The sequence below is a fragment of the Anolis sagrei genome, chromosome 1 (genome assembly GCF_037176765.1).
Source record: "Anolis sagrei isolate rAnoSag1 chromosome 1, rAnoSag1.mat, whole genome shotgun sequence".
Lineage (NCBI taxonomy): Eukaryota > Metazoa > Chordata > Lepidosauria > Squamata > Dactyloidae > Anolis > Anolis sagrei.
Window position 1 is genome coordinate 286198267 of NC_090021.1, and position 27356 is coordinate 286225622.

The 27356-nt window shown below is 37.1% G+C and overlaps 1 protein-coding gene across 7 annotated transcripts in view; it reads right to left on the minus strand.

Moving 5' to 3' along the window:
* NUMB (NUMB endocytic adaptor protein) overlaps positions 1-27356 on the minus strand; it is an 83783-nt gene that overhangs the window by 13385 nt on the left and 43042 nt on the right. For 5 of the 7 annotated variants that reach the window (XM_067462810.1, XM_060761275.2, XM_067462808.1 and 2 more), the window contains 3 exons: positions 19434-19576; positions 8679-8753; positions 4651-4683 (listed from right to left, as the gene is read on the minus strand). In XM_067462810.1, the coding sequence (XP_067318911.1) occupies positions 4651-4683; positions 8679-8753; positions 19434-19559 (234 nt within the window). In that variant the 5' untranslated portion in view covers positions 19560-19576. The remainder of the gene's footprint in view (positions 1-4650; positions 4684-8678; positions 8754-19433; positions 19577-27356) is intronic. The other 2 variants (XM_067462811.1, XM_067462809.1) reach the window with 1 other exon arrangement.

A 27356-nucleotide genomic window follows, 5' to 3' on the forward strand; every position in this document is an offset into this window, starting at 1 on the left:
CATGAATAAAGTATGTTAATAAATTCAGAAAAAGGCAAAGAATTCAAGCTTAAATTCTTTACCCATTTTAACACCAAATACACTGTCAGTTAATGCCAACGCTTAAGGAGTTACACCACAAGTAGCGTTTGCTGCAACTTCCAGCAAGGAACATTCTTGCTTTGTCTTCCCTATCACCCCAACTGTGTATGCTCATATCATACAACAGAATCACAGAACAACTGGCCATCATGTATGGCACTGCTAGTCCTTTAGGGACACAATGTGTTCCTTCTGAGGGGCTCGGAGCCAGTGCAAGTAATCAATATACTTAATATTAAGTGATGTGTCTTAAAGTATAGTCGAAGGATTTCATGGTCGGAATCACTGGGTTACTGTGAATTTTTCAGGCTGTATGGCTATGTTCCAGAAGCATTCTCTCTTGAAGTTTTGCCCACATCTATGGCAGGCATCCTCAGAGGTTGTGAGGTGTGTTGGAAACCTCACAACTTCTGTGGAACGTTCAGGGTAGGAGAAAGACTAAAGTTCTTTCTCCCACCCTGGACGTTCCACAGATATATAAACCTCACTTGCCTAGTTTCCAACAGATCTCACAGGAGATCTGAGGATGCCTGCCATAGATGAAAATGGATTTCAGCTGACAGAAAAAGTGGACAAAACACCAAGTCTTCAAATGAGTAACTGGCCTTTTGTTGGCTTGGACAATATGATTAACACTTCAGCCTACACAATTCCCAGTGCCAGCAAATAATTCCTAATGGTGCATGAACAGAGCCTACTTGCTGCTTTCTCTTGTCAGGCAATCCTTTACAACTGGGTTAAAATGCTACTCTCCTAATCTAGGTAGGCTTGAGAACTTCAGAGCATACACATTTCAGTGCATAAGCATACAAAGGAAGCTTCAATTTGATGCCTTCCACATCTGCACACCAACTCAAAGAGGAAAACATTTATGAAGAGTTAATAGATTTAAGCTGCAATTGTTTTTAAATGTGGGGTTTGCCCATGTGGCAAGGAGATTTAAAATATGGTGTATAATTAAACTCAGCATTATTTTTGGAATGCCATTACTTGAAATCTTTTAAAATTTGCAATTGCTAATTTAATATCAAAGCGTGCCAAAGTATTCTAGAGCAAGAATAAAAGCCACATGTAACAAATCAATTACACTTCACAAGGGTTTAAACACCGTTCTACAATTTTAATGGTCTGCATGATATGAATGAAATACTGTATAAGTTAACTATTTCCTACCACAGCATGCTACACGGAATATGTAGCTTAAAAAATGGGTAGCTTACCACATCGTTTTCTGGATTGTGGACGTTAGTAGATATCTGAAAAATTGCTACTTTGGGTGAATAGCTACACCAGTTTCCTACAGATTTATGGTTACCCACATACAAAGGGCCTATTGTTTGAAGTATAGGACAAAGACAGTACATGTCTCAAATGGCTGCCCAACTTCATTAATTATATTTTCTGCACAATAATGTTTTTTTAAGCAAAACAAGATAACTACTTGTTCCATTCTAGCACAATATATGCCATGAAATTTCAACATGCACAAGCCTAATTACTCTAAACCAATTTACAACATATCTAATTCCATCATGACTTGGCCCAGAGGCAGATGAAGGCCGTCCTCTCTGCTGCAACTGCTACTGTCCAGAGCAGAAGAGGCAGTATCAGGTTGGTATGTCAGGCCTTCATTAATCTGTTAGCCTTAAGACAAAGAAGTGTGGGGCCTTTGGGGGGGGGGGAGATAGATTTATTGGTCTTTTACTTATAAAGTGCCATATACAGTGATGATGATGATGATGATGATGATGATGATGATGATGATGATGATCACCATTACCAACACCTGTTAGGTCATTGTTTTACTAAAGTTCTTTATATGACAAGCTTTGGGTATCTGCTACTGGGATACTGAAACTTATATCCCACCTTTACTCCAGGGTCATCTATATGGCTCTGTGCACTCTCACTTTACCATCATAGAAATCCTAAATTAGGCTGAAATGCAGCAAAGCACAAAGTGTTGGTTTTGAGCCTTAAAGTCCTACATGGTTTGGATCCATGTTAGCTATAGGATCTCCCACAACTACCACAAACAATAAGGTTCTCTGAGGGGTAGCTACTCCAACAGGGGACCTTTTCATTGACCACCTGATGTGGAACGACCTGCCAAAAGAGTTTCCAACAGCTGCATCAGCTGTCGGAACTTAAAACACATTTTAAGACCTATCTCTTTCGGCAGGGCTACTCAGCCAGTTTTAATCACGAATGTTTAACTTGTGTCTTATGTTCAATCTTTGTTCTGTGTATTTAAATATGTATTTTGTAGAAAAATGTTTTAAAATGACCTATGCACTTTACTCACTAGCCCTATCCTCTAAATTGTTGAGCCCACCCATAAAGAGACTTGAATTATACTACTGGTTGTTGGTTTTGATGCTTATTTTATATATTGTTATAATGTTGTTTTATGTTGTTTTTATTGATGTTATGCATTTTAATGTGTTATGTTTAACTCTGTTGACTGGGCTTGGCTCTATGTAAGCCGCCCTAAGTCCCTTCGAGGAGATAGAGGCAGGGTATAAAAATAAAGTTGTTGTTGTTGTTGTTATTATTATTATTATTATTATTGTGTGTATTTTGTAGAATGGTTTTAGATTATTGTGTGTGTTTTAGCGATGTGGTAACCCTTCTCAAGCCAGGAGGAGAGCCAGGTAAGAAATAAAATTGTTATTGTTATTGTTGTTAGAATCATAGAATCAAAGAGTTGGAAGAGACCTCATGGGCCATCCAGTCCAACCCCCTGCCAAGAAGCAGGAATATTGCATTCAGATCACCCCTGACAGATGGCCATCCAGCCTCTGTTTAAAAGCTTCCAAAGAAGGAGCCTCCACCACACTCCGGGGCAGAGAGTTCCACTGCTGAACAGCTCTCACAGTCAGGAAGTTCTTCCTAATGTTCAGATGGAATCTCCTCTCTTGTAGTTTGAAGCCATTGTTCCGCGTCCTAGTCTCCAAGGAAGCAGAAAACAAGCTTGCTCCCTCCTCCCTGTGGCTTCCTCTCACATATTTATACATGGCTATCATATCTCCTCTCAGCCTTCTCTTCTTCAGGCTGTTGTTGTTGTTGTTGTTATTATTATTATTATTATTATTATTATTATTATTATTATCGGTCCAATATAAATTTTAGTGAAACTATTATTTATTTTTGGGAGAGATTTACAGTTACCTACCTAGTGCAGTCATTACATTTGTAATGTCATTACCAACATTTCTCCCATGGTTGTACAATTTTAATAATGATAGCTCTAATCCTATGTATACTTACACTGAGGTAGATTTCAAGGGACACAATGTAACCTATTTCTACCTAAATATACTGGAGAGTATATTAAATTCATTTTTAAATGTTGGTTGCATTATTTAGTGTTCCCAAGTTATGGTACTCAAGCTCGGGAATATTAAATTGTTTAGAATAATGAACACTATAAAGAATCTGTGAATATCTCATCACTCTCTATGGGAAAAAGTATGAACTTCCTACAAGTATGAACTTCCTCCAGTAACACACAGCCTAGCTTGCTTACATAACTTTATCTATGTAAACAAAAATTAAGTTTCTGTATGGATGACACATTAGATTTTCATCTAATTAGGAGGATATGTTTGGGATGATCTAACTTAATGTATAGGATATGTGATATACTTCCAATCATTGGAGGGGGGGGCACTCCAATTATTTTTTTCATTCTTTGGCAGCTGAGTGGGAGAGGCATGCTCTCTCAAGGGTAACTAAGATTTGTGTGTCATATGAGGAAGTTTGAGCAACCAAGAGAAAGGCCCTCATCCTTCAGAACTGTTTAAACTATGGTTAATGATTCTCCCAAACAACAAGGGGCTTTTCACTTAATATGAAGTATTACTAAACTTGTTAAGGCAATGTTTTGGATAGAATTAACTTTTTCTAGAACTGTTCTCTACTTCTGTTAATATAAGTAGAAATAAAAATGTGCACACATATACATACTTTTGATTCATTATAGGATTGTTTCCTGTGATAAAGGATTTCTTCCACATCTAAAAATTAATTTGCTTTCTTTATCTTTTGGTTTTTTCCCCCTCTCTCCCAAAACATACTCACTGATCATGTTTCAGGGATCAAATGAAATCTATACAGCTTTTCCAAGATGTTCATTATATATAACATGGAATTAATAGCTTTATCAGTTTATTATCTTGTTAAGTGTCTTTAACATTTTTCTTTTTAGTTTTTTTTAAGAAACTATATCTTTCATTAACAATTGTGTACATATAAGCCATCTTGAGGAAAGAAAAGCAGGTAGGAAATTTTACAAAAGTCTTGAAAAAGAACCTGACAATTTCCTTATTTATAGTGTGATGAACTTTAACAGATACCAAACTACACACCCCTTTCACTGTAGCTTGGCCAGTCTCAAAATGATACTCTTGAATAATGTGAGACAGTTTGGGGTAGAGATACACGGAAAACAAGTTTGGCAGCTCCCAGCAGTGAGAAACCAGTTTTGTGGGACATTCTGACACATGGCACTGCTATACTAGGGATGTAACTCCTTATAGCGTAAACACAATGAGTCGTTAAACTTACTTTTCCAAAGAAGCCTTTGAAGAACTTCCTTTCCTGGAGGAACAGGGGGGACAAGTCGAACGCTATTACTGTAGGAAGCTAAAGTGTCCCAGTGTTTCAAACCAACATATACATACAAAAATGGGGATTGGAAGGAAAGCAGGTAATGTTTAGAGTTGTCCATAGAGAATGTGGCAGGCAGATGGGAAAAGACCCATGAAAATGCAATTAAAAGGCATTGCATGGGGCTTTAATTAGGACAGACTGAAGTGCTGAAATCGGTGGAAAGAGGAAAAGAAAAATCAGACCCAACTTCATGCAAAATGTTTCTGTCATTTTGTTTATCCCATTAGCTTTTAGTCAGGTTACAAGCAAAACTTGGCAGCAGACATGGAGACATTCCAAACAGAGTGATGATGGCTTGAAATGAACACATCAGATAAATTATGAAGTTTTATAACTGTGAGGTATAATTTACATAGCCAAAATACTTTCTTGCTGGTGTGTGCCTTCAGGTTGTTTCCGAATTATGTCAACACTATCATGGGGCTTTCTTGGCAAGAAGTGTTTGGACATACCACTCTAACATCTGAAGCTGAGAGAGTGTCACTTGCCCAAGATCACCCAATGAGTTTTTATGGTTGAGTGGAGAGCTGAATACTGATCTCCTGGAATTTTAGTCCAACACTCAAACCAGTACACGACAAATAATCTGCAGGATTCATCTTTCCAGTCATTATTTCAAAAAACAAAAAACCTACGTTAATTGCTTAAGCCCATATACTCTCCACAATTGTTTCCCAAAATATTTTAGAAGATGGCTCAGTAGGAAATGCTGTTGACAATCATGTCAAAGTTAATTTTGTTTTTAGATTCTGGATTCTTTCATTAAAGAAATTCCACATAACAGAGATAATGTTTTTCAAGCAATAAGCCCACGAGATATGTTTTTATACATTGTCCTTTCCCACTTTCTATAAAAACCATGAAATAATTGTCAAGGAGACGATTTGCATCATTGAAGAGTTCTTTCCTCAAGATTCTATTAAAAATTGAAAGGCAATGTATCACACTTGGTCTGTACAGGAAATACATGATCATTATTGGACATACACAGGTAAACCTATCGGGAATGTTACAATTTTTGATGGAATTTTATGAGTGTCAGCTTTAAAATATATTTTACATCTAATCCCCCCTCCCCTCCCCCCCAAAAAAACCCACAGCCCAAATATTTTTCCAGACAGACAACAGTAACTAAATAGTGGGATGGGGATGTGAGACAAATAACACATTAAATTGCAACGCGATGACCAAGGTGCAGCAAGTCATTTTTGCACTTTGGCCTGAAAGTCTTTGCTTCACAAAAATCTATGGAACAAGGTTTTGGGGTCGTCTGGGGAAAGCAACTCAGAACATAATAATAATTGTTGTTGTTGTTTATTAGTTCAGTCACTAAAACTTTATTTATATTCCGCCCTATTTCCCCAGGGGGACTCAGGGTGGTAATGTGCAGCACATGTCTTCCCATATGTTGGCAGCAGTTGCTGCAGCCTCCAAGAAGTACCTCTTTCCCATGTACCATCTCTTGTCAACCACATATCTGTGTGTGACTCTGAGAATTTGAGCCATTCTACAATCAACAGTGGGCTCCTAGAGCAGTTATGCCCCTTTTCTCTGCCATCTGTCAACCTCTGGCGTGCATGGCTTAGGTTGTGAAATATATAACAGATATTAGTGACTTAAAATTGTTAAACTTGCTTTCAGGATAGCTTAAGCAGCATAACCCTAGATGAGGTATTTAACATTGCCCGAAGAACTAATCAATCACAAAGAAAAAGCTGACTGTCACCACTGCCAAGTTCAGCATTACATATCAATATAATCAGTCTTCAAAGGATGGGCCAGAACTCAGGGGGTTCATAGTAAGCTACCTGGTTTAGGAGACTATCATTAGTTTCATTTTCAGAAAGTGTTAACAGGGAGTAATTTAAATATTTCAGAGATGTTAGTGATACAGAGCATGCAAAATGAATTTTAGAAAAGCTATGAAGGTTAATATCCAGACATATCACTAATGTTTTAAACACAATTAAGTTATGTGCCTTTTACCTGCTAAAACAAGAACATATATTAAAAATGTATCATATTTGCAAACAAAATAAAATGACATGTTAAGACACTAATACTGAAGATAATTTTAACCAAATCAGAAAGAATGGAGACAAGGGACAAGGAACTTCCCACTTAGTTACTGGAGGTAGAATATATATTTTTAAGACATGAGCAAAATTGCCTCTGTCTTGCCAATAATGAATTTGTGTCCCACAAAATCTTATTTTAAAACCTATTTGAGGAGATTGCACTTGAAATTACATTGATATTACGTGATCATATTGATCTTGGGACAGATTATATACTTTCTAAATCACCAGAAAAGCATTATTCCAATGTAAACTCAGCTTAGACACTCAAACTGCGCACACATTTTTTAACAGGCAGAAAAGCTATTTGTGTTATCATTCAACAGCTATATAGCTATAGGCCTATAGCTGCATGTGACATCTAATTCGAAAGATCCTCTGTTCTATTTGCAGTCTCTTTACTACAGGTTAGGTTTCTTACTCACATTTTAAGATGCGCCATTCTATGGCATGCCACCATTTTTAAGGAGTTAACCTAGCTACCTGCCCTTGAAAATCTGGCATGTCTTCACTCTTAACAGGGTCCAATATAGCTGAGCGTTCAAGCACTTAGCACAAAGTGTTAGGGTTAAATTAATGTCATTTTAGCAGACATATTTCCTTTCCAAAATTGATTAGTACACTTTGCAGTATGCTAAAAAGTCAAATCATGCTATTCAAAGTACTGTTACGAATAAGCCCAATAGAACTGTGCCATATTCAGGCTGCAGGTAGCAACAAAAATGTATGAACTCAACTGTTCCCACCCACCCCACTCCTCCAATGAGCCTGGATATAAGTTTGTGTCCATATCTGAAAGGAAAAGACAGAGTTTCCCTATAAAAGAAAGAAGAAAAACAATGATTTTATAATGGGGGGTATTACAGCACGTATTTTAAAAAATAAATCTGAAATATGCAGTAGATCCGAATGATTTTTACTGTAGCCAGAAAAGGACACTACAGTTTCTACAGCTGTATTGGAAAGGGGGGAGGAAGGAGATGAGGTAAATCAGGTTCAACCACTTAACAGCTTATTAAACACATGTCAGTCTGTTTTGACAACATGATTTCGCTACACCTAAAAAATACATCTAGAATCAGCTGCCTGTAAATGACGTATGCTTTGTTTTGAGAAAAAAAAACCTGGCCTACTTTATTGTAAGATATGTTGTTGTCCTGTGAAAATGGAAGTTCACTCTACAAAACTATATTTCAAGTAAGATATTAAGGGTAAATATTAAATTGCAATTTTTAATATTTCAGGGTGAAGAAACAAAGCATTTGAGTTAGAACTCCATGGAACATAACTTAAAATTAAAATGCCATGGAATTTTCACTATTGGGCAGTACCATTTTCACTTAAGATTCTCTACTGTTGTTGGGTCTCCAGTTAGTCAAGTGTTCCAGTCACAAAATATTTGTGACTTTTTTTTCTTTAATCTTGAGGAATATAGACTTTACAACTCTTTGAGAAAGATGGATCCCACCCACCTCAGTCTTCATTCATCATTGGAAACAAACATAAAGGTCAGAAACTGCCCCATAACTCTAACACAAACATGTGGGATGCAACAGTCCTAATGTATATCACATGGAGAAAGGATAACTACTATGCCAAAAGTAACCCTGCTTTTTTTAAAAAAAGGACCAAGTGATAAACTTAAAAAGAAATAACTAACGTATTTCAAATAAAGATTTTTTTCAGCAATAAATAAAGTATTTCAATATTGTTTGTACATTTTATGGGAAAGCTATCACAAACATGACCTATGTTTCCACTCTCCTCTAAACAGACAGTATTATTAAGATTTTTTTTCAACTATGGGCATAATGATAATGATAATATTCTACTAAGTATACATACAGCTTTCAGTCTCTTGACAGCATCTTCACATATATGCATTCCTCTTGATTCATCTACCTCCACATGTCCAAGATACTGCAAGAGAGGAAGAGAGAAAAAGTCAGATTACAAGCATTTTAAATAGTTGAGTTTATTTGAATATATAAATGTATGCAGTTGGCGCATTAAAAAGTTTGACATGTTTAGATGTTCTCTACATGATGACATCCAGCAATCTGTGGGCCTCAAAACCATGTTATTTGTATTTAAATTTGTATTTGTATTTCAATTAGCAAATAATACTCCCAAAAAAGGCAGCCCTGATTAGATACTTTAATGAACTTACTCAGCAGTAAAATTAAGCACCCATGGTCAACTGAATAGAGGGGGAGATATCAAATGACATATTTATGGAACTCTGCTATCCATTGATCAACTATACGAAACAGCATCTACCATCATTCCCATTCACTTTTTTTGTAGCCAGTGTTGATTTACAGTTTAAAGTCTATATGTCAAACTTGACAGTGAAGTAAAGGAAAGAAACAGAAGCAGTATAGTTCTGGCGAGAGAACTTTCTCAAACATAAATACAAATCTGAACTTAGGGATTCTCATCAGTTAATTGTACAGTAGAATCTCGCTTATCCAACATAAATGGGCCGGCAGAACATTGGATAAGTGAAAATGCTGGATAATAAGGAGGGATTAAGGAAAAGCCTATTAAACGTCAAATTATGTTATGATTTTACAAATTAAACACCAAAACATCATGTTTTACAACAAATCAACAGAAAGAGCAGTTCAATACATGGTAACGTTCTGTAGTAATTACTGTATTTACGAATTTAGTACCAAAACATCACAATGTATTGAAACAGCTGTGGATCCGGGTGGGAGGCAGACAGACTGTGTTGGATAATACAGAACGTTGGATGAACGGTTAGAAAAGTGAGACTACTGTATTCTCTTTCATTATCTGCTGCCTCACAACAGGCTTTGACTATGACTATTCCTATTCTTCAACTTATCACTTAAGAAAACTAGACTAAAAGTGTTTAGTGTCTCATTGGCTGCCTTCCAACCTGCACCTAAAGCAAAATAGTTGAATTTTACGAATTCATGAGAATGCCTTGGCTTATGTAACAGTGTTATTCACATGGAATTACACTGCTTGTCATTCTTACAAGTGCAGAATCAAATTGACTTTAACAGAACATGGTCATTAAAAAAAGTCACTGGACGTGTTGGACATTTAGAGTACTGGTCAGTATTGGATGGAAGCAACAATCTTCTGTATTTCAAATTGGAATGATCTATTCTGCTCAATCACATTTAGAAATTCTTTCTTTTTTAAGGATCAGAAAAAACAGCCTTTTGCATTATCTCTGGTATTTACTCAAACAAAAGGTTCCATTCTGTCTCCCATGTTTTTCAACATCTACATGAAACCGCTGGGAGAGGTCATCCGGAGTTTTGGAGTTGGGTGCCATCTCTACGCGGATGGCACGCAACTCTACTACTCTTTTCCACCTAATTCCAAGGAAGCCCCTCAGGTGCTGGACGAGTGCCTGGCCGCTGTGGCGGTCTGGATGAGGGGGAACAAGCTGAGGATCAATCCCGACAAGACAGAGGTCCTCCTGGTTGATCGTAAACCAGATCGGGGTATAGGGTGGCAACCTGTGTTGGACGGGGTTGCACTCCCCCTGAAGTCACAGGTCCGCAGTTTGGGTGTCCTCCCGGACTCATCACTGACGCTTGAAGCTCAGGCGTCGGCAGTGGCCAGGAGGGCCTTTGCACAATTAAGACTCATGCACCAACTGCGACCGTACCTCGTGAAGGCGGATCTGGCCAGAGTGGTCCATGCCTTAGTCACCTCCAGATTGGATTACTGTAACGCACTCTACGTGGGGCTACCCTTGAAAACGGCCCAGAAATTTCAATTGGTCCAACGAGCGGCGGCCAGGTTGTTAACTGGTGTTCCTTACAGGGAGCGGTCAACCCTCCTGTTTAAGGAGCTCCATTGGCTGACGTTCATTTTCCAGTCCCAATTCAAGGTGCAGGTGCTTACCTACAAAGCCCTAAACGTTTTGGGACCCACCTACCTGTGTGACCGCATCACTGTGTACGAACCCACATGATCTCTTCGATCATCTGGAGAGGCCCTGCTCGTGCTCCCGCCTCCATCGCAAGCGCGACTGGTGGGGACGAGGGACAGGGCCTTCTCGGTGGTGGCCCCTCGACTCTGGAACTCACTCCCCAGGGACATCAGACATGCCCCAACGCTGGCAGTCTTTAGGAGGAGCCTGAAAACGTGGTTGTTCCAGTGTGCCTTCCCAGAATAAGGAACTCCCAGCAATATGTCCCTAAATGCACTTTTTAGTGATCTAGGATTATCTACATGCTCTATCCCTCTCCAAAATTTCTATCCTGTTTATATGTCACCGGGTCATGCCCAGCATTATTTTTTAAATTGTTAATTAGTACATTGGCCCTGCCATAGGTTTTTAAACGTCGCTGTGTTATTGTTAATGTTTATTGCTATTTTCTGTTTATGAGTTTATTTATTGTTTGTATTATTATTGCTATTGTTTTTGTTGTTGTATTGTGAGCTCGGCCTCATGTAAGCCACACCGAGTCCCTTGGGGAGATGGTAGCGGGGTACAAATAAAGTGTTATTATTAATATTATTATTATAACAAAATAAGTAAATAGATTTATTGTACTCAAAAGCCAATGTATTTGGCAGAAAGCAAGAACTGCGTAGATAAGATATACTTTCACGTTATCCTGAAAACTCCACAGAAAAAAAGAAAATTTGGCAAAGAGAGAGGGAGGAAGAAAAAGAAAGACTGAAATACAACAGCTGTATCCTGATCACAGTATCCAACTTCAGAGTTACAATTTTGCTACTTTAAGCTAAACAACAACCCAAAACTAAATACTTCAGCTACTATAGGACTAAACATTTAGTACAGAAAATGCATGTTTAGTGATGATATAACAGGGCTTAGACTGTTAGAGTTTGTTAGTCCAGAATGTCTAGAAATATATTTAAAAAATCTAATGATGAAAGGACATGGCAGTGGGCTGATATTTTCTTCTTCTGAAAAGAAAAAAAGCCATATATCATTGAAGCACTCGCACTAGCCTTTTAAACTTTGCATAACATCAGGGACTGCTGATTCAAGAGTCATTTTTTCCGACCTCCTCCTTGTGGTCATAGGGTTCACTTCTTCAATTAAAAAAACAGTCACAGGTAGACTTCTTTCTCTCCATTCCTCCCTCCCACGCACTCTAAACGAAAAATCTACTTCAGTGTTACTCAAAGGGCGTATCCCTGAGCTGGAGCCAGTACCAGGCAAGTTTCCAGGAAATACAAAAGCAATTGTAACCAATAGATAAAAATACAGCACTGGTCACTGGCACAATGTAAAAAAATAATTACCGGTTCCCCAAATTAGATGGCTTGAAAAGCAATTATCTACATTTTAAAGTGTATGGCTGACATTCTTTTCCCTCTTTTATATACAGAATACAGTGCCTTGCAGAAGAATTCCCCTCCCACCTTTTTCACTTTTTATTGTGTTACAATAAATAAATAGATTTAACTGACATAGTTACGACTTGATTTACCCAAGATACTCAATAATTAATCAATGCAATATATTTTCATTAGCGGTAAAGGTTTCCCCTTGACATTAAGTCTAGTCATGTCCGACTCTGGGGGTTAGTGCTCATCCCCATTTTTAAGCCAAAGAACCGGCATTGTCAATAGACACCTTCAAGGTCATGTGGTCAGCCCGACTGCATGGAGCACCAGTACCTTCCCGCCGAAGCGTACCTATTGCTCTACTCACATTTGCATGTTTTTGAACTGCTAGGTTGGAAGAAGCTGGGGTTAACAGCCAGAGCTCATCCCGCTCCCTGGATTCGAACCACCAACCTTTCGGTCAGCAAGTTTAACAGCCCAGTAGTTTAACTTGTTGAGCCACTGGAGGCTCCATTATGGCACAAAATTAAATAAACAAAGTGACATTTGGTTGTATGAGCACATATTTCCTGAGTCAATATTGTAGCAGTTACAGATATATGGTAAATTCTTCTTGCATAAGTCTCTCGGCTTTGCACATCTGAATTCTGCTATTTTTGCCTATTCTTCATGGCACTATTGCTTCCAGCTCTGTCATACTGGATGGGGACACTTGAGAACAGCAACTTTTATATCTTGTCACAGATTGTCAGTTTGAGTTTTCACTGAATCATTCTAAGATATTCAGGTTTGTGTTTTTATACCATTCTAAGTGTTACTTTGGCTGTGTGTTTAGGGTAAATATTCTGCCTGAGAATAAATCTATGCCACAGTTCCAGATCCTTCTAGAATTGCTGTGTACTGGGTTTCAATCATCTCACCTTCAGTCCTAACAAGTTTGCCAGCCCCTGGTGTTGAAAGACATCCTCACAACACGAAAATGCCACCACTATGCCTCCTTATGGGGATTGTGTTCCCAGGACAAAGAGCACTGTTAGCTTTGCTCCACACATACATAGCATTTTATAGAAAGGATGAAAAGTTCAACTGACTGGGTGTTAAGGTCTCTAGGAACTATATCCGAAAAACTCAAGGGTTCATTAACAGCCTGAGCGTCAACCCAGAATGGCACATATGTCATGTACACAAGTATGTGTGTGTCAATGCTTGTGCTCCTCATTCCACCAAGTAGTATGGATCATGACAATGTTTGCTAAAACATACAGAGAAACCCAAGAAATTTGAATCCAGCAAGCACCAGTCTCTTTGTGTGACCACATGATCTGTTCATGAAAACAGGACAAAAGTCCATGGATAATATTTGTCAAAGTGACAACATTAAAATACAGCAATTCATTGATTGAAGGTCATCCATCAGATGTTAGGAATGAAGAATGAAGACATCACAGATAGAGTCAAATATCTTGACGAAGGTCTTAGCCCCTGGGAATCATATTAGAAAGATTATTTCTGTCTAAAATGTACTCCAGGCAATCTGCTTTGATGAGAATTATCTCTTGTCTCTGCTAATGTGCCCGTGACTTTCTTTTGTATACTTCAGGAGTCTTCAAACTAAGGCCTAAAGGCCAGATGCAGTCCTCCAAAGTCATTTACTTAGCCCCCTCCCTAAGCTTTAGACTTAGGATCGCCCTCACTCTGAAACGACTTGAAGGCACAAAACAACAAGAATCCTAATTAACTTGACTCTCTCGTTAGCCAAGAGGAGGCCCACACTTCCCACTGAAATACTGGGAAGTATATGTTGGATAATATTGTTCTTCATTTTAAGTATTTTATTTCTTTGCACTACAAGTAACATTTGTACACTGTGCATAGGAATTCATTCATGTTATTTTCAAACTATAGTCGTTGTCTCCCAACAGTCTGAGGGACCATGAACTGTTTAAAAAGTTTGAGGACCCCTGGTATACTTTGTGCAGAGACGCCAACAAGCTCGCCCTTCTTTTCAGTTAAGTGATTCCTGGTGTTCTACCTGATTCTTGGCAGCTATAAGGTGACCTGGCTGTGCCATATGGAAAAAAATATCACAACAAGCCATCTTCCTGACCAAGATTCTGACACATTATCTCAGTGATGGATTAAACACTTCTATCACTTTTAGCTGAAATAACTTTACCACAAAATCTGGATATTCACAAAAAAAGTTTTTTTTAATCTAGATTTTCGAGACATCTAGATCTGGCATCCCTGGATCCACTTCTTAAATAGAAGAACATTTCACAATAAACTCACTCACTCCCACAAACACACACCACAGCTTCAGGAAGGATTTGGAGGATTATCAGTAAAGGTATATCATCTGAAAGGAATTTGCCTAGACATGGGCGGGGGGGGGGGGGGTTCTGTCTGTAAAGAGATTACATTTTTGCTCTATTTTTGAAATAATTTTTAAAATAGAGCCACCTAGAACAGTGTTTTTTTCAGTGATACAGTGAAAAGGATTCTTTCTATTTCAGTGATTTCCACTCTACACCATTAATTTCCTGTCAAGATATTCCAGATCTTCAATGAAAATTCCCCTTGAGAAATAGCTTCGTATGATTGTGAGTCATTGAGATAAATCTGCTAAGACACACTGCTGCTAGTTTCAAAGGTCTTTAAATCCATGTATCTCAGAACTGGTATTAGCTCATATACTCTTTATTATATATATATATATATATATAAGTTCTTTTGCTAGGCCATTAAAATACTGCACAGTTTGAGATGGATATCACTGAGAACAATGACTGGAATGCACAGAAATATCAGTGCAAGTAACAGCATACAGTGAGCAGAATACTTCACATTTTGACACAAATGGTTAATAATGAGCCAGATAGTATATACTCTTTCTTTACACCCACAAATTTAGTTGGGACAAAACAAAAAAGTGAGGAAGAAAAAACAAAAATAGCCATAAATTTAAAGTAGAATCTATGCTGCTCCAGGCTAGAATTTAAATGCATACTAGGCTGAAAAGATTGAAGATACTGCCATTTTAAAACAAATACCAGTATGAAACAGTATTATTCTTTTTTTAAGCTCAACAAGCATTTAGAATTAGCTGTTTTGAAAGCAAGCAGGCAGACATATACCAAAACAATATGCTTCAGAAGTGTGAGGAATATATATAATAATGAATAAGAGTGCCTTCAAAAAATCTTCAGAAACTCAACTGGCAACAACTAAAGGCAACAACCAGATTGCTACCAGTGGGTGTTACTGTACATGACTCACTTGTTACAACACTTCCACTGGCCACTGGTCTCTTTTTGAGGACCATCCCCACAGGGACCTTTGATGGGACACACAAGAGACAGCCTTCTCCGTGGCTGCTCTCAGGCATAAACTGCCTCTTTTTATTTCTTTCAGCATTGATGATCATTAATTCAAACAAGATGTAGAGAAATCACTCTTTCAAAGAAACAGATATGAAAAATGCTATATCTCTGAGCTATTATAAACTATATATTTTCATTTTTTTAAAGTATGGCTGTTTTAATGTTATTGACATTCCAATTAATTATATGTTTATAATAATCTCACATATTATTCTCAACTTCACAGCTGTTTTAATTTGTAGACCATATTGAGTTTTGATTATCAGAAAAAAGATGTGGTATAAATAAAGTTGTTAAAAATAATAATTTCCATCATTATCCGTCTAATGGTCATGGAGCTTTTGGCAATTTTCTGGTATGGGTAGGTTTAAAGAAGCTTTATTATCAGTATCAATTTTTAAACTTGCACTTCTCAGAATATCACTTGGCCTGCCTTACGATATGTAACTGTTTCCCTTTTTTCAACTAAGCAAGACTCCACTTTTGAAAGGACTGTCTGCTTGCTGATACTCCTAACTTCTTGACTTTTTATGAAGCCAAGTTTTATAATCTGTGACCCAGGTATGTGTGTAAGATGTTATGTTGAAAGTGAATGTTTTAAAGTGTCTGAACTCATGGCGAAGCCACTGTGTAAACACATCTTGTGACTTTTTATGATTCTTCATTGATTCAAAGTTATCTGTTTAATGTTCCACTGAGCACAATGCCAACAGAAAGACACTGATGCAGTTACATTCTAAGGAGGGAAAGACAGCAATTTGCCACCAGTCAGAAAACAACATTTTGTCAGTTCTGAACACTCATTTCTTTGCACAGCTGAAATTGTGCACTTAATAGACAAGAACAAAGTGATATTCAAAATACATAAAAGCAAAAGAGGTTCAGTTAAGTCAATGCAGTTTCTCTAAAAGAAAACAAGTATGAAAAAAATCCTACATTTTCAGAACTCTATGACAAGAAAAGACAAAAATAGATTGGGGAAAAGAGAGAGGATTAAAGCAGCACTGGAAAACGGACAAGAAGATATTTTTTTCTATGGAATGTGCAGTCCTTAAACACCATGTTACCATGAATAATCTAAGAAGTAACCAGTCAGTAATGGAAACATCTTGGCTGTATGTGTATGTGTTCCATACATGTCAGGGATGTGTGTGCATGTGTGACAGAAGCTATCTCGCTTAAAATTTGGCACCTTGCAAATGGCAGGGTCATTTTAAAAATATTCTAGCCCATGATTATGGAGAGAAATATCAACATACACTGGTATTACTTGCAGAAGATTCTGTAAGAGTGGCTCCGGTAGTAATGGAATTAAGTATTTAACACTCATCAGTGGCTCATCTTTTCCTGTAACTTCCGAAATCCTACTAGCTATCTAAACTAATTTTCACTAACACTTCCTCTTTGCCACCACAGAGTTCTAGAAAATGTCCATAAGTAGACCCAGAATTTGCAACATAAAATGAAAAAAGCAATAAATGCCTAGTTTTTTAAACATTCAAGCACACCAAGTCAAAATATTTAAATCATGATGGTAAGTTGCTATTGTATTTTCGATAGGGCTACAACGCTGTTGCCTGCTGAAAACAGTTTTGTGGTATCAGCACAAAATCTATATAATCACAAAAAATAGGGCAGACCCTTCTTAATATTACAAATGTTTTGCTGAATACATTTTAGCCTTATGTTGCTTCCAATGTTATTTTGCATCCACTGAAACATCTGAGAATCACTATGTAATTTAGCATCCACATCACTCATCCAGAGTTAGAGAGCCCAAAACGCCCAATTAAATGTGGGCTGAAGGGATTGTGCATTACTGAGATCTGGCTAGAAAAATGGGCAGGATGGATCTGTCCCAGTTTCTCCAGCAAGGCATCTGGTGAAGCAGTAACCCGAATAGAGATTGGGGGGAAGGAAATGTCATTATCCATAAAGATTCCAGTCTTCTCTTGGGTCAGACAGGTATGTTGATGGTACGCTACCTACTTCACTCTGCTTAAGCAGAGATGGTCTAGTGGTACTGAAAAACTTTTGCAGGAGGAGGGCTCCAAACTACATGCCAAGGCCATAGAAACTGTACTTCATGGCTACTATGACAACTAAAATCTCAGTATATCTAAGACCCCACAATGCGAGTTAACTCTTGCAGTGGGGCATACAGGATGATCTGATGTGTGTCAGTAGTGGGGAGTTGCCATCAGATTATTTGTAAAATTTTATTTGACAATAGCAAACTCTTCTTTCAGGGTTGACAGATTTGTTAAGATGGTCTCTCCCAATTGATTTATGAAGTCTGGCGAATTCCTGAATTTTCTAGGTAAGTGCTTCTCTATCTACCTGATGTGGGCAACCAGCAACCCCCCACCACAATGTGTCAGAAAATGGCATCTTATTTGAGCCCACTGGGTACAATTGTTACTTTCTTTCTAAGACAAAACAATCAGAGATCAGCAACCAAAGGCCTAGGAACCAACATTATTCCAGGACCACCATGTTGAGTAGCACTTCTCTGGGGAATGTTCCAGCTGGCTGGCTATTCTGTTAGGATCTTGATATGACTATGCCATGACAATAAAGAAAGGGACTCCAACATAACAGGCCACAAGCAGTTTGAAGAAGACTATCTATACTTGTTGGCTGGGATTTGATACAGAAATACTATAAATAAATAAATACTGCATACTCTTCTAAAGAGAATCTCACTGTACTCAGAGTCATGTGAGAACTATCACTTGATTGCCAATATCCTCTTTTCAGGCAAGGTGCTTGAGGGTGATGCAACAGGACACCTTCCAAGATTCTTGGATGAAAAAGATTGTCTGGACCTATTTCAATCTGGTTGGAGGCCAGGCATTGAAGTTGTCCTAATCGTGATTTCTCTAACCCAGGGACTGACAACTATCAGAGATTAGAAGATACGCTGGTCTTTCCAGGACATTTTGGAGGACTTTAACTTTCTGCTAACTTTCTCCTTCATTTTTTCTTCCAAAAATGTTTGGTCACAAAATGACTACAACTCCCCCTAGAGATTGATGGCAAATTGCTAATAGTCCCAGAGCAGGTCTGTTTAAAACAAGAAGAGCTCAGGAGTTTATTACCAGTTCACCCGCTGTTTATAGAAGATCTTTCCTGGGCCAAAAATGTCACTCACCACATTTTGAGATCATGAATAATTCTGTTGGACTGCTTTCCCTACAGGGTTAAATCCAGAAAGTAGCATTGTATATTTAGTCCCATGACTATTAGGCTGTGGGATGCCACATGGTTCCATCCTATCAGCATGCAGTTTCATAGTAACATGAAGCCACTGAATGCAGTCATTAGAAGTTTAAGAGTTGTGTACTATTCTAATTATGATATTCAATCCTGTTTGTCATCAGGATTGACCAACTGAGGTTTTGAATTGTTGCCTACATGCTGCAACAGGCTGGGGGAAGATCAATAAACTGAAGATAAATCTAACCCAGTTGGAAGCTCCAGAAATTTCTAAAGGGGCTCTCTTCTCTATATCAACAGTGGGAGCAATAAACTTTGTAAGTACATGGGAGACCCTTCTCCGCTGTAGCATTCAAGTTATGGTATACTTTCTCTTTTAAGGTTTTACTGACATCAATACTTACTTTATAGTGTCACAAAGTTAAAATGAGACTTTGTAAAAACCTCAAGGGTCTGAATACTGTGTCCATACTTGCACCAGTGTCTGGTTTTAAAATATTTCAGTAGTTTTATACTCTTAGTTTATTTAAATTATTCATACTGTTTTAAATGTTGGGCTATTCTACATGTTCAAAAATGGTTTTATTATCTGTGCTTGCCCTGATATCTTTTTATATGGGGTAGCACACATGTATTTTAAAAAATAAAGAACCAGCAGTGTAAGAAAAGTTACTGTTCTTACCTTAACTTGGAAGCTGCATTTCCCAGTCCGAACACCCTCTTCATCTGTCTGCCACTGGTGTGGCCTACTGGCTTCAGGGACATAGACATCTTTCTTTCTCCTAAAACTCTGCCGTAATTTATTCATTGCTCAGTCCTTCTGCCCTACAAGCAAAATAAAAATAAAGTTTAAGCAACAAAATTTTCCTCTACTATAATGATCTTCATCCAATAATGTATCAAGACACAATAGCCCTCAACTATAGAAAACAGGCATAATTTAATGAGAGAAGTGTGGGTTTGCTATAGAACACATGCTGCATTTGAAGTGTTGCAGCCATAGATGTTCCCATAGATTCAACAACCCAAATGCTAGTTCTTCTGGGAAGATGATTTTGGACATCTAAATCAATGGTTCTGAAGATAAAAAAAAATAAGCAGTTCAACATATGTTTCAACATTGGTTTTAAGAGACAAAGAACATTAACAGATGTTTTTCAGCATGCATTTTTGTGGATGTTAATCCATATCCTCAAATTGATGGAATATGTTAATCCATATCCTCAAAATGATGGAATACAATATGTAAGTTGGAGGTATATCTTGTATAAAGATTGTCTTGTTGCCCTAGGTAGAATACACAGAGGCATATACGAGCCAGTATTTCAAAGTCTGGTTCATCCGTTCCATAAACAACACATTCCTCTAGTTCAGTACATATATACTAATTTTAAAATATGGAAGACTTTTTAAAGTGACGTGATTTAAGAAAGCTCCAAGCAATAAAAATTACTATTATTCTAATTAGATTAAATGTTGAAATGCATTGGAAGTGTCGGATCTAAGCAGCTTAGAAATTCTGAATGATGCACCTGTGAAACTGAGCTTAGGCATTAAGGATGTTAGAGGAGGGTATTTTCGTTATAATCCAGTTTCTAATCTTCTGTCTAGCAACTTTTTTTTCCCAAAATCTAGAATGTGCTTTTATTAGCAAAATCTTTTTTGGTGTCAGTTCCAGCTATGAATATGATTCTAGATAAACAACTCCTCAATGGATTGTAATCTTTAATGAAGGAAGGAAGAAAGTAGTTGTAGATAAGTAATCTAAATCCTTTGTTTTTTAAAACAGTGTGTGTAAACATTGTGAAAGCAGTTGAATAAACAAATCAATTAGTTCAAGAGCACAAATTACCTTGCTCTTTGGTTATGTGCAATTAAGTTGAGGGAAAGAGATTTCAGAGATAATGGCTCAATGTCTTCATAAAGTATTGAAAACAAAATGACCACTTTCTTATATTGATCTATTAGAATGTAAGATCCATTATGTTTCTGTAAAGAATTATCTCTGAGCTGTCTATAGTACAAGATGTGAAATATTACAGAAACTGTCAATTTAATGCCAGCTGTCCAATTCTGTATGTTCAAATTGAATATTTACCCTTGAAAGAAAACCTGAGTATTAAAAAATTAAAATATTAACTTTCTCAATATTTTTGAAAGTTTATAAAAGCAAATTACAAATGCAAAACATAACCGGTCAAGTTGAAGTAAAGCTACTAAAGCTTTTTAAATATTCAAGTTCCTTTAATAATGTTCAATTGTGTGTTATGAGCTTGTTATGAATATTAGGAGAATTGTGCATTTAAAAACTCAATTCTATTGCATAATTAAAAACAAATCTCAAAACTGCATAATTAAAAGCAAATTTCAAAACTGGCCAGTCTACTAATATATTTATAATTCTGAAGTCCTGCCTTTGATCCAAAGAAATTTATGCACCAGAGAAAATGGATTATAATCCAAGAAAGTTTATGCTTAACTAAAGATGAATTATTTTTCCTCTCCTAAAATTAAGGCAAGGTACGTGTTGCAAGATAATTGATATATTATCTGTTCAGTAGCCTTAAATAAATAGGCAAACTTTGCAAATACTAAGTGTTGTGAGGATAACTCCATAGTTATATAAAGAAATGAACAAGTTTCCTTTGCAATGCACATCACAAAGTATAATAATCTCTGTCAAAAGTCATCTTAGCAATCAGTTAAGTGGTCTATATCTGCAAAAATGATAAAAATCAATTAGAATGAGTAGGCATTTTTGCTACTGCTTCTGCTTGTGTTGCGGCTACAGCTGTTTCCTATGGCTCTATGTCATCCTATTAGTGTGAAAAAGCACATGTGATAACAGCCAGAAAGGGGAAACATCATGAAACTTAACAGTGTTATGCACATGACAGAAAATACTACATGCCACATTCTCAAGGAGGATCTTTGTAATGTGCATGGGAAAAAAATCTAAAGATACTTTGGAACTTTGCAAAAATAATGTTCAATGTTATGTTTTTATAGGAAAATGATAAATGGACTTGTTCACCTATCGTTTTATAAAACTTCCTTCTCCAGATTCTAAGGTATCATCTAAGCTCCATAAGAATAAATGTACATTTTACTTCTTCGTATCTATTGCTCCATAAATTATAAACTATTTCCAACTGTTCTAGAAAACAGTATCAGATAACTTCTACATATTGTTTCCAATTGAGCAGGGGGGACTTCTCATTGTGCTTCTTGTGCTAACACAGTTTAGTTTCCCAATAAGAAGCAAATCAAAAAATTCCACAATTTAATTTAATGGTCCCTCTTTGTAGCCCAAAGTCATTTTCAGGAATAAGAGACATAAATAAACCAAGAAACAACTTCATAAATCCACTAATAAAAAGTCAAAAGTTGAGAGACATGAATAAATAATTTATTACGATCAACAGATTAGACAATGGCACCAAACAAGAAGACAGAGATGAAGACAATTTCATTTAAGACAAAAATGTGCTTTTTCTTTGGTAAGACATAATGCAAAATATCAACATTTGCTGCCTATCAAAATTTACTATGCTATATTTTAAAATATTCCAAAGTAAGCCTTGGAAAACATGTAGAATTGAAGTGATACACAAATAGCATAATTTTGCTAAAGAAAAAATTAAAACTATTAGAGCTGTGCAGTTTGACAATTGAAAATAGCTTTTGAACAATACTCAATCCCTGTCTCAGTCATTGGACCTATCAGCTCACAGGATTGTTGTAAGATTTTTTTTTCTATGTCAGGAGCGACTTGAGAAACTGTAAGTTGCTTCTGGTGTGAGGCTGAAGTGTGGAAGACAGGAGCCATATACACCACATTAAGCTGACCAGAGAAAAGACAAATTAAAATGTAATGGCTAATAGCTAATATAATCATGAGCAAATCAGGGCAATGCATAGGTCCATTAATTAATCTAGACCATCCAGGTAAATAGCTATGTTTAGTCCAAGTAAACCCACTGAACAAATTCAATCTTTCTAATGTATCTGTATTATGTAGTTTTAACTCTGTTGTGTGAACATCCCAGAAAGCTTTGGTTGTTGGATGAGACAGTAATGTAAAGAAACAAATGTACATGACTATTTACATTACTATATTACCCAACAGCCAAACTATTACTCCCTCTGGGGGAAAACATAGCTCAGCAGTTGATCATAAGCTTTGCACTCAAGTTCAGCTCCTGGCGCCCAGCAGGTAATGGGTATGGAATCAGGTTGAGAACCTGGGAGTGACTGCTTGTCAGCAAAGACAACACTAAACTAGATAGACAAAGAACCTGATCCGATGTTCAGGTAGAATTCTGTATTCTTTGGCAAGTTACTATAAGAATACCGACTTTAATGACATAATAACTATTTTAAGACAAAGCAGAATAATTTAAAGGTTTTTTAAATTAGGTATTCATAACCAATGACCACTTAAGCACAGACTAATTTTAATTATATTTTCTATAATATACATAAGCAGCAAGTGAAACAATAAGGCTGAAGAAAGATTAATTGCCTTCTAAAATTATTTAGAGGTAGCTAAATTGCAGGAGCCTAGGAAAATCAAATTAAGTTATGAGATATCAACACAGGCAGTTCTCTAAGAATTGCTTTGCCATTTAGTAATTACTTCCGCTTCATCAGAACAATTTGTGAAACTTAAAAGATTCTAGAAACAAAGTCCTTAAAGCCTTTACAGGTTGAAGTACTATCTCAGCTAAAGCAAAATTTGTCTTCTTGAGAGTGGCACTATAGTCTCATACATTTACATTTTGTTTGCTGGATGGAATTACTAAAACATTTTCTTGTTTTATGAATTACAAATCTTTCTCTACTTGTTTGCATAGGTGGTGAAGAAACCACCTTAGTGAAGTATAGTAACTTTGAAACAGGATGAAAAACAGTAAAAATTCTGGTCAAGGGTAACACTTTTTAATTTATGTTTATTTTAAGATGGCAGGGATAAGCCCTTCTATAAGAATGCATTACTTCCTTCCCTTAACGACAGCCATCATTCCAACTTGACACATTTGATCATCCAAGAAGGGCCACAGATGAATAAACAGGCACGTGCACGTACACACTGCTCCAGACACCCTGTCCACATTCTGAATATCTACAAGCTGAAAAGAATACCATGTAACAGAATGAGTGGTTGCTAAAGTTACATCAATTTGTCCTACCAACCTGTCAACTTGTCAGAATCCAAGTTCAAGTGATTTTGATCACATGAAGAGTCACAGCCATAAAATACTGGTGACTGCTCTTGCCTCCTGCAGCTCCAGGCTTACAAGTTTTGAAAAGTTGCTATATTCAGTGCAGTGGCAGAGTAGCACTGCCCTCACTGGAATACTATAGATGCTCAGATGGTTTCAATACATGTATAACTGGGTTTGCCCAGTGTTCTGTTAGTGATACTTGAACCTTTATTCCTCCTCTTCCATCACCCTCAACTCCCTGTTAAACTAGGGAGGTGATATAGTTCAGGAACAGAGGGGCATCAGTGTCAATTACCTTATATCATTTCTATATCCCAATGATTTTTTTTTAAAAAAAGTCTATATTCCTTCAACAACATCAACATTATTATTTATTATTTATTTATTAACTTTATTTGTACCCCGCTACCATCTCCCCAAGGGACTCGGTGCAGCTTACATGAAGCCGAGCCCAAACACAACAATAGAAGCAATAAAACATCAATACAACATCAACATCAATACAACATCAACATCAGCATCATTTGTTTATCAGACATCTGGGGTGTTAATAAAATACAATAAAATAACTGTTTTGATTGATATATTTTAATGATGCGATGTTAATGTATATGTTGTTTTATGCTGATATCTGTAAGATTCTTAATTTACAGTATATGTTATTGCCTAGAAATTATGTTTTGGTTTTCACATGTATGTACGGCACTGAATTTTGCCATTATTATGTTGGAAACCACTTTGAGTCCCCTCAGGGGTAAGAGAAGTGGTATATAAATGCAGTACATAAAAATAAATAAAAATATAAAATGCTACATCAAGAAGTAGTCTAATCTGACTAGGCAGTAATCCATTTATGTATTTATTTTTTAATTTTTTATTTACATGTCTTATTTTTTTCATTATGGGACCCAAAGTGGGTGACATTATAGGTTAAAGCACAAAACAAAAACAGACATGCCTGTGAGAGTAGCAGAACAGAGAAACCCCTTCTCCAAAGTGCCTAAGATTTGGCTAAGTTCAAACAATCTAATTAGTATAGAAAATTTGCTCAAAACAGGTATGGAGCCAGTTAAGTTTCAGCAAGGAATCCACTAAGAGTGATACCTTTGTTGGCCAAGCAAAATGCACAAAACACATCATGCAAGCTTTTGAAGCTTTACTGACTTCTTCATCAAGAAAAAGATTTAGAAATCTAACAGGAGAAAAAAGTGTCAGTGTCCGAGTGAGTCACAGAACCATATATTACATCAGATGTTGTTTCTTTTGTTATTCAGATGGTTTGGATGAATCTTAATGCAAGCAGAGCTTACTTAGCTCCATTCCATATGGGGGGGGGGGGGTGCTTAAGGACAATTATGCTTACTTTCCAAATATTTCTCCATTCCAGAGATCACCCAGGGCAGGAAGCACAAGAACCATGAGGAATCCAATCATCCTTTAATTGGCCCAACACACTTGCAGAAGTTTCATGTCTCAATTAATCTAAACAACTCCAGGTAGTGATATGACCATGACAATAGAATTTATGGAATGTTCCTCTAAACCCAGATCACTATTATGCCACCCAGCACAGAAAACGAAGCCTAGAATGTGTCCTGCAACTTGAGTGGTACCAGATACTACAGACCCATGGCTGTCATGAAGAACATGAAGTCCTGAACCTTTGCTGTCATAGGGACCTCATCATAAATACTGAAGTCCCCCACCACTTCAATCTGAGTAGACTCTTAACATCACTTCCAAGACCAGTTCTGTCAGGTGAGGAAGGGAAACGGCTGAGCAGTAGGACGGTGGTATACACCAGCAGAATCCCTATTCTGTCCTGGCCATCCACTTTCAAATGCACTCAAACCTAGTAGACTGTGGAACAGGGCATATGGGGAGGCAAGCTGAACCCTTATAGACCACCACAACTGCATCCTCACAACTTCCAGGCCTTCTCTGTTGCTGCACAGACAGAGCTGAGAGATTTGTGCACCAAGTTTCATCCAGCCAGACCCCTACAATATAATCCAGGCCATCAGTCTATGACAAGAGAATCACATAGCTCCTGCATCCTAAAACTTTAAAACTACTTCCACTAACTGCTGACATGCAACTTTCAGTATCTGTCACTATTAGCTACATAGATGTGGGTTAATGAAATGTGGTCCACAAACACTTAGAAAGCTAAATATGTTTTGTCCTGACTTAAAGCTACATTTAAGCAACACAAGACAACAGCACTAGACAGAATACTCTATGCGTATTCCTATTAATATCTAGCAATGTTCCTATGTTAGTTCTTCAAAGTGGCAGGGATGTATGGATACATCTAACAAGATTGTCTTTCTGTTTGCAAAACATAACTGAAAAGACCAGGATGAATATAAATCTCACTTGAATCAAAACAAATGTCCCGGTTTTTGTCAGATATTGTATTTTCCTTTTATCAAACTGTAGCATCCCAGCAATTTCAAATATTCAAAAGCAGACTGCCAACATTCTGCATTATATTAGGAGTACTAAGGCTGCTTGCTGAAGCAGACATTTCCACTGTGTAGATTCCTAGTTGCTACCTAGAATGCCTTATCTTCTGGGTGACAAGAAGTTGACAGCATAAGATGGATTAGAAATCAGCTGGAGGTACTTTTAAAACTACAGTTATGCTACTATTACACAAAAACACTATGACTAACCTATGATTGGAGGCAAATGGTCATCACTATTTGATTAACTGCAAGGTAATTATTATATATTAACAGTTAACAATGTTAAGTATTTTCTCAAGTAATTCAGTTGCTTGAACTATAAAATCACCTGGTTTCTAGAAATGAAAATTATAAATTATTGTTGCGAGGAGCATTTTAACAGCACAGATGTTTAAATATATTTGTTTTCATTGTGTGCCAGGAAAACTCCTCCAAACAGTACCACTTTAACATGTCAAGCTACAGTCCATCTGCTAAGATCAGGTATACTGTATGTGAAGCAAATTTATCAAAAAGCACTTGATAGCATCTGAAACACAGTCTGTTGCTCAGAGACCAGACTGCTTCATTGAAAGCTATTAACATGGTTGCTGAACAGCTCAGACCAAAGGCTTTAGAGAAGGAAGATGAACTGGCAGTTTTTCCACTGGTTTTTAATTAATCAGTAGCATGTGTCGTGACTAGTTATCCAAGAGGAAATGATACAATGCCAGATAAACCACATAGCAAAGGTATAGTCACTGCCATTCTGCAAATACAACGGAGAGTGCTATTTTATAATAACGATGTGCCACTAGGCGGGGAAAAATGACTGTAAGTGGGGATCTGATCAGAGCTTTGCTTTCGAAACATTTTTTTCTTCTCGGCTAAAGAAAAGGCAGAAGCCTATGTTGGAGGTCTTGTGAT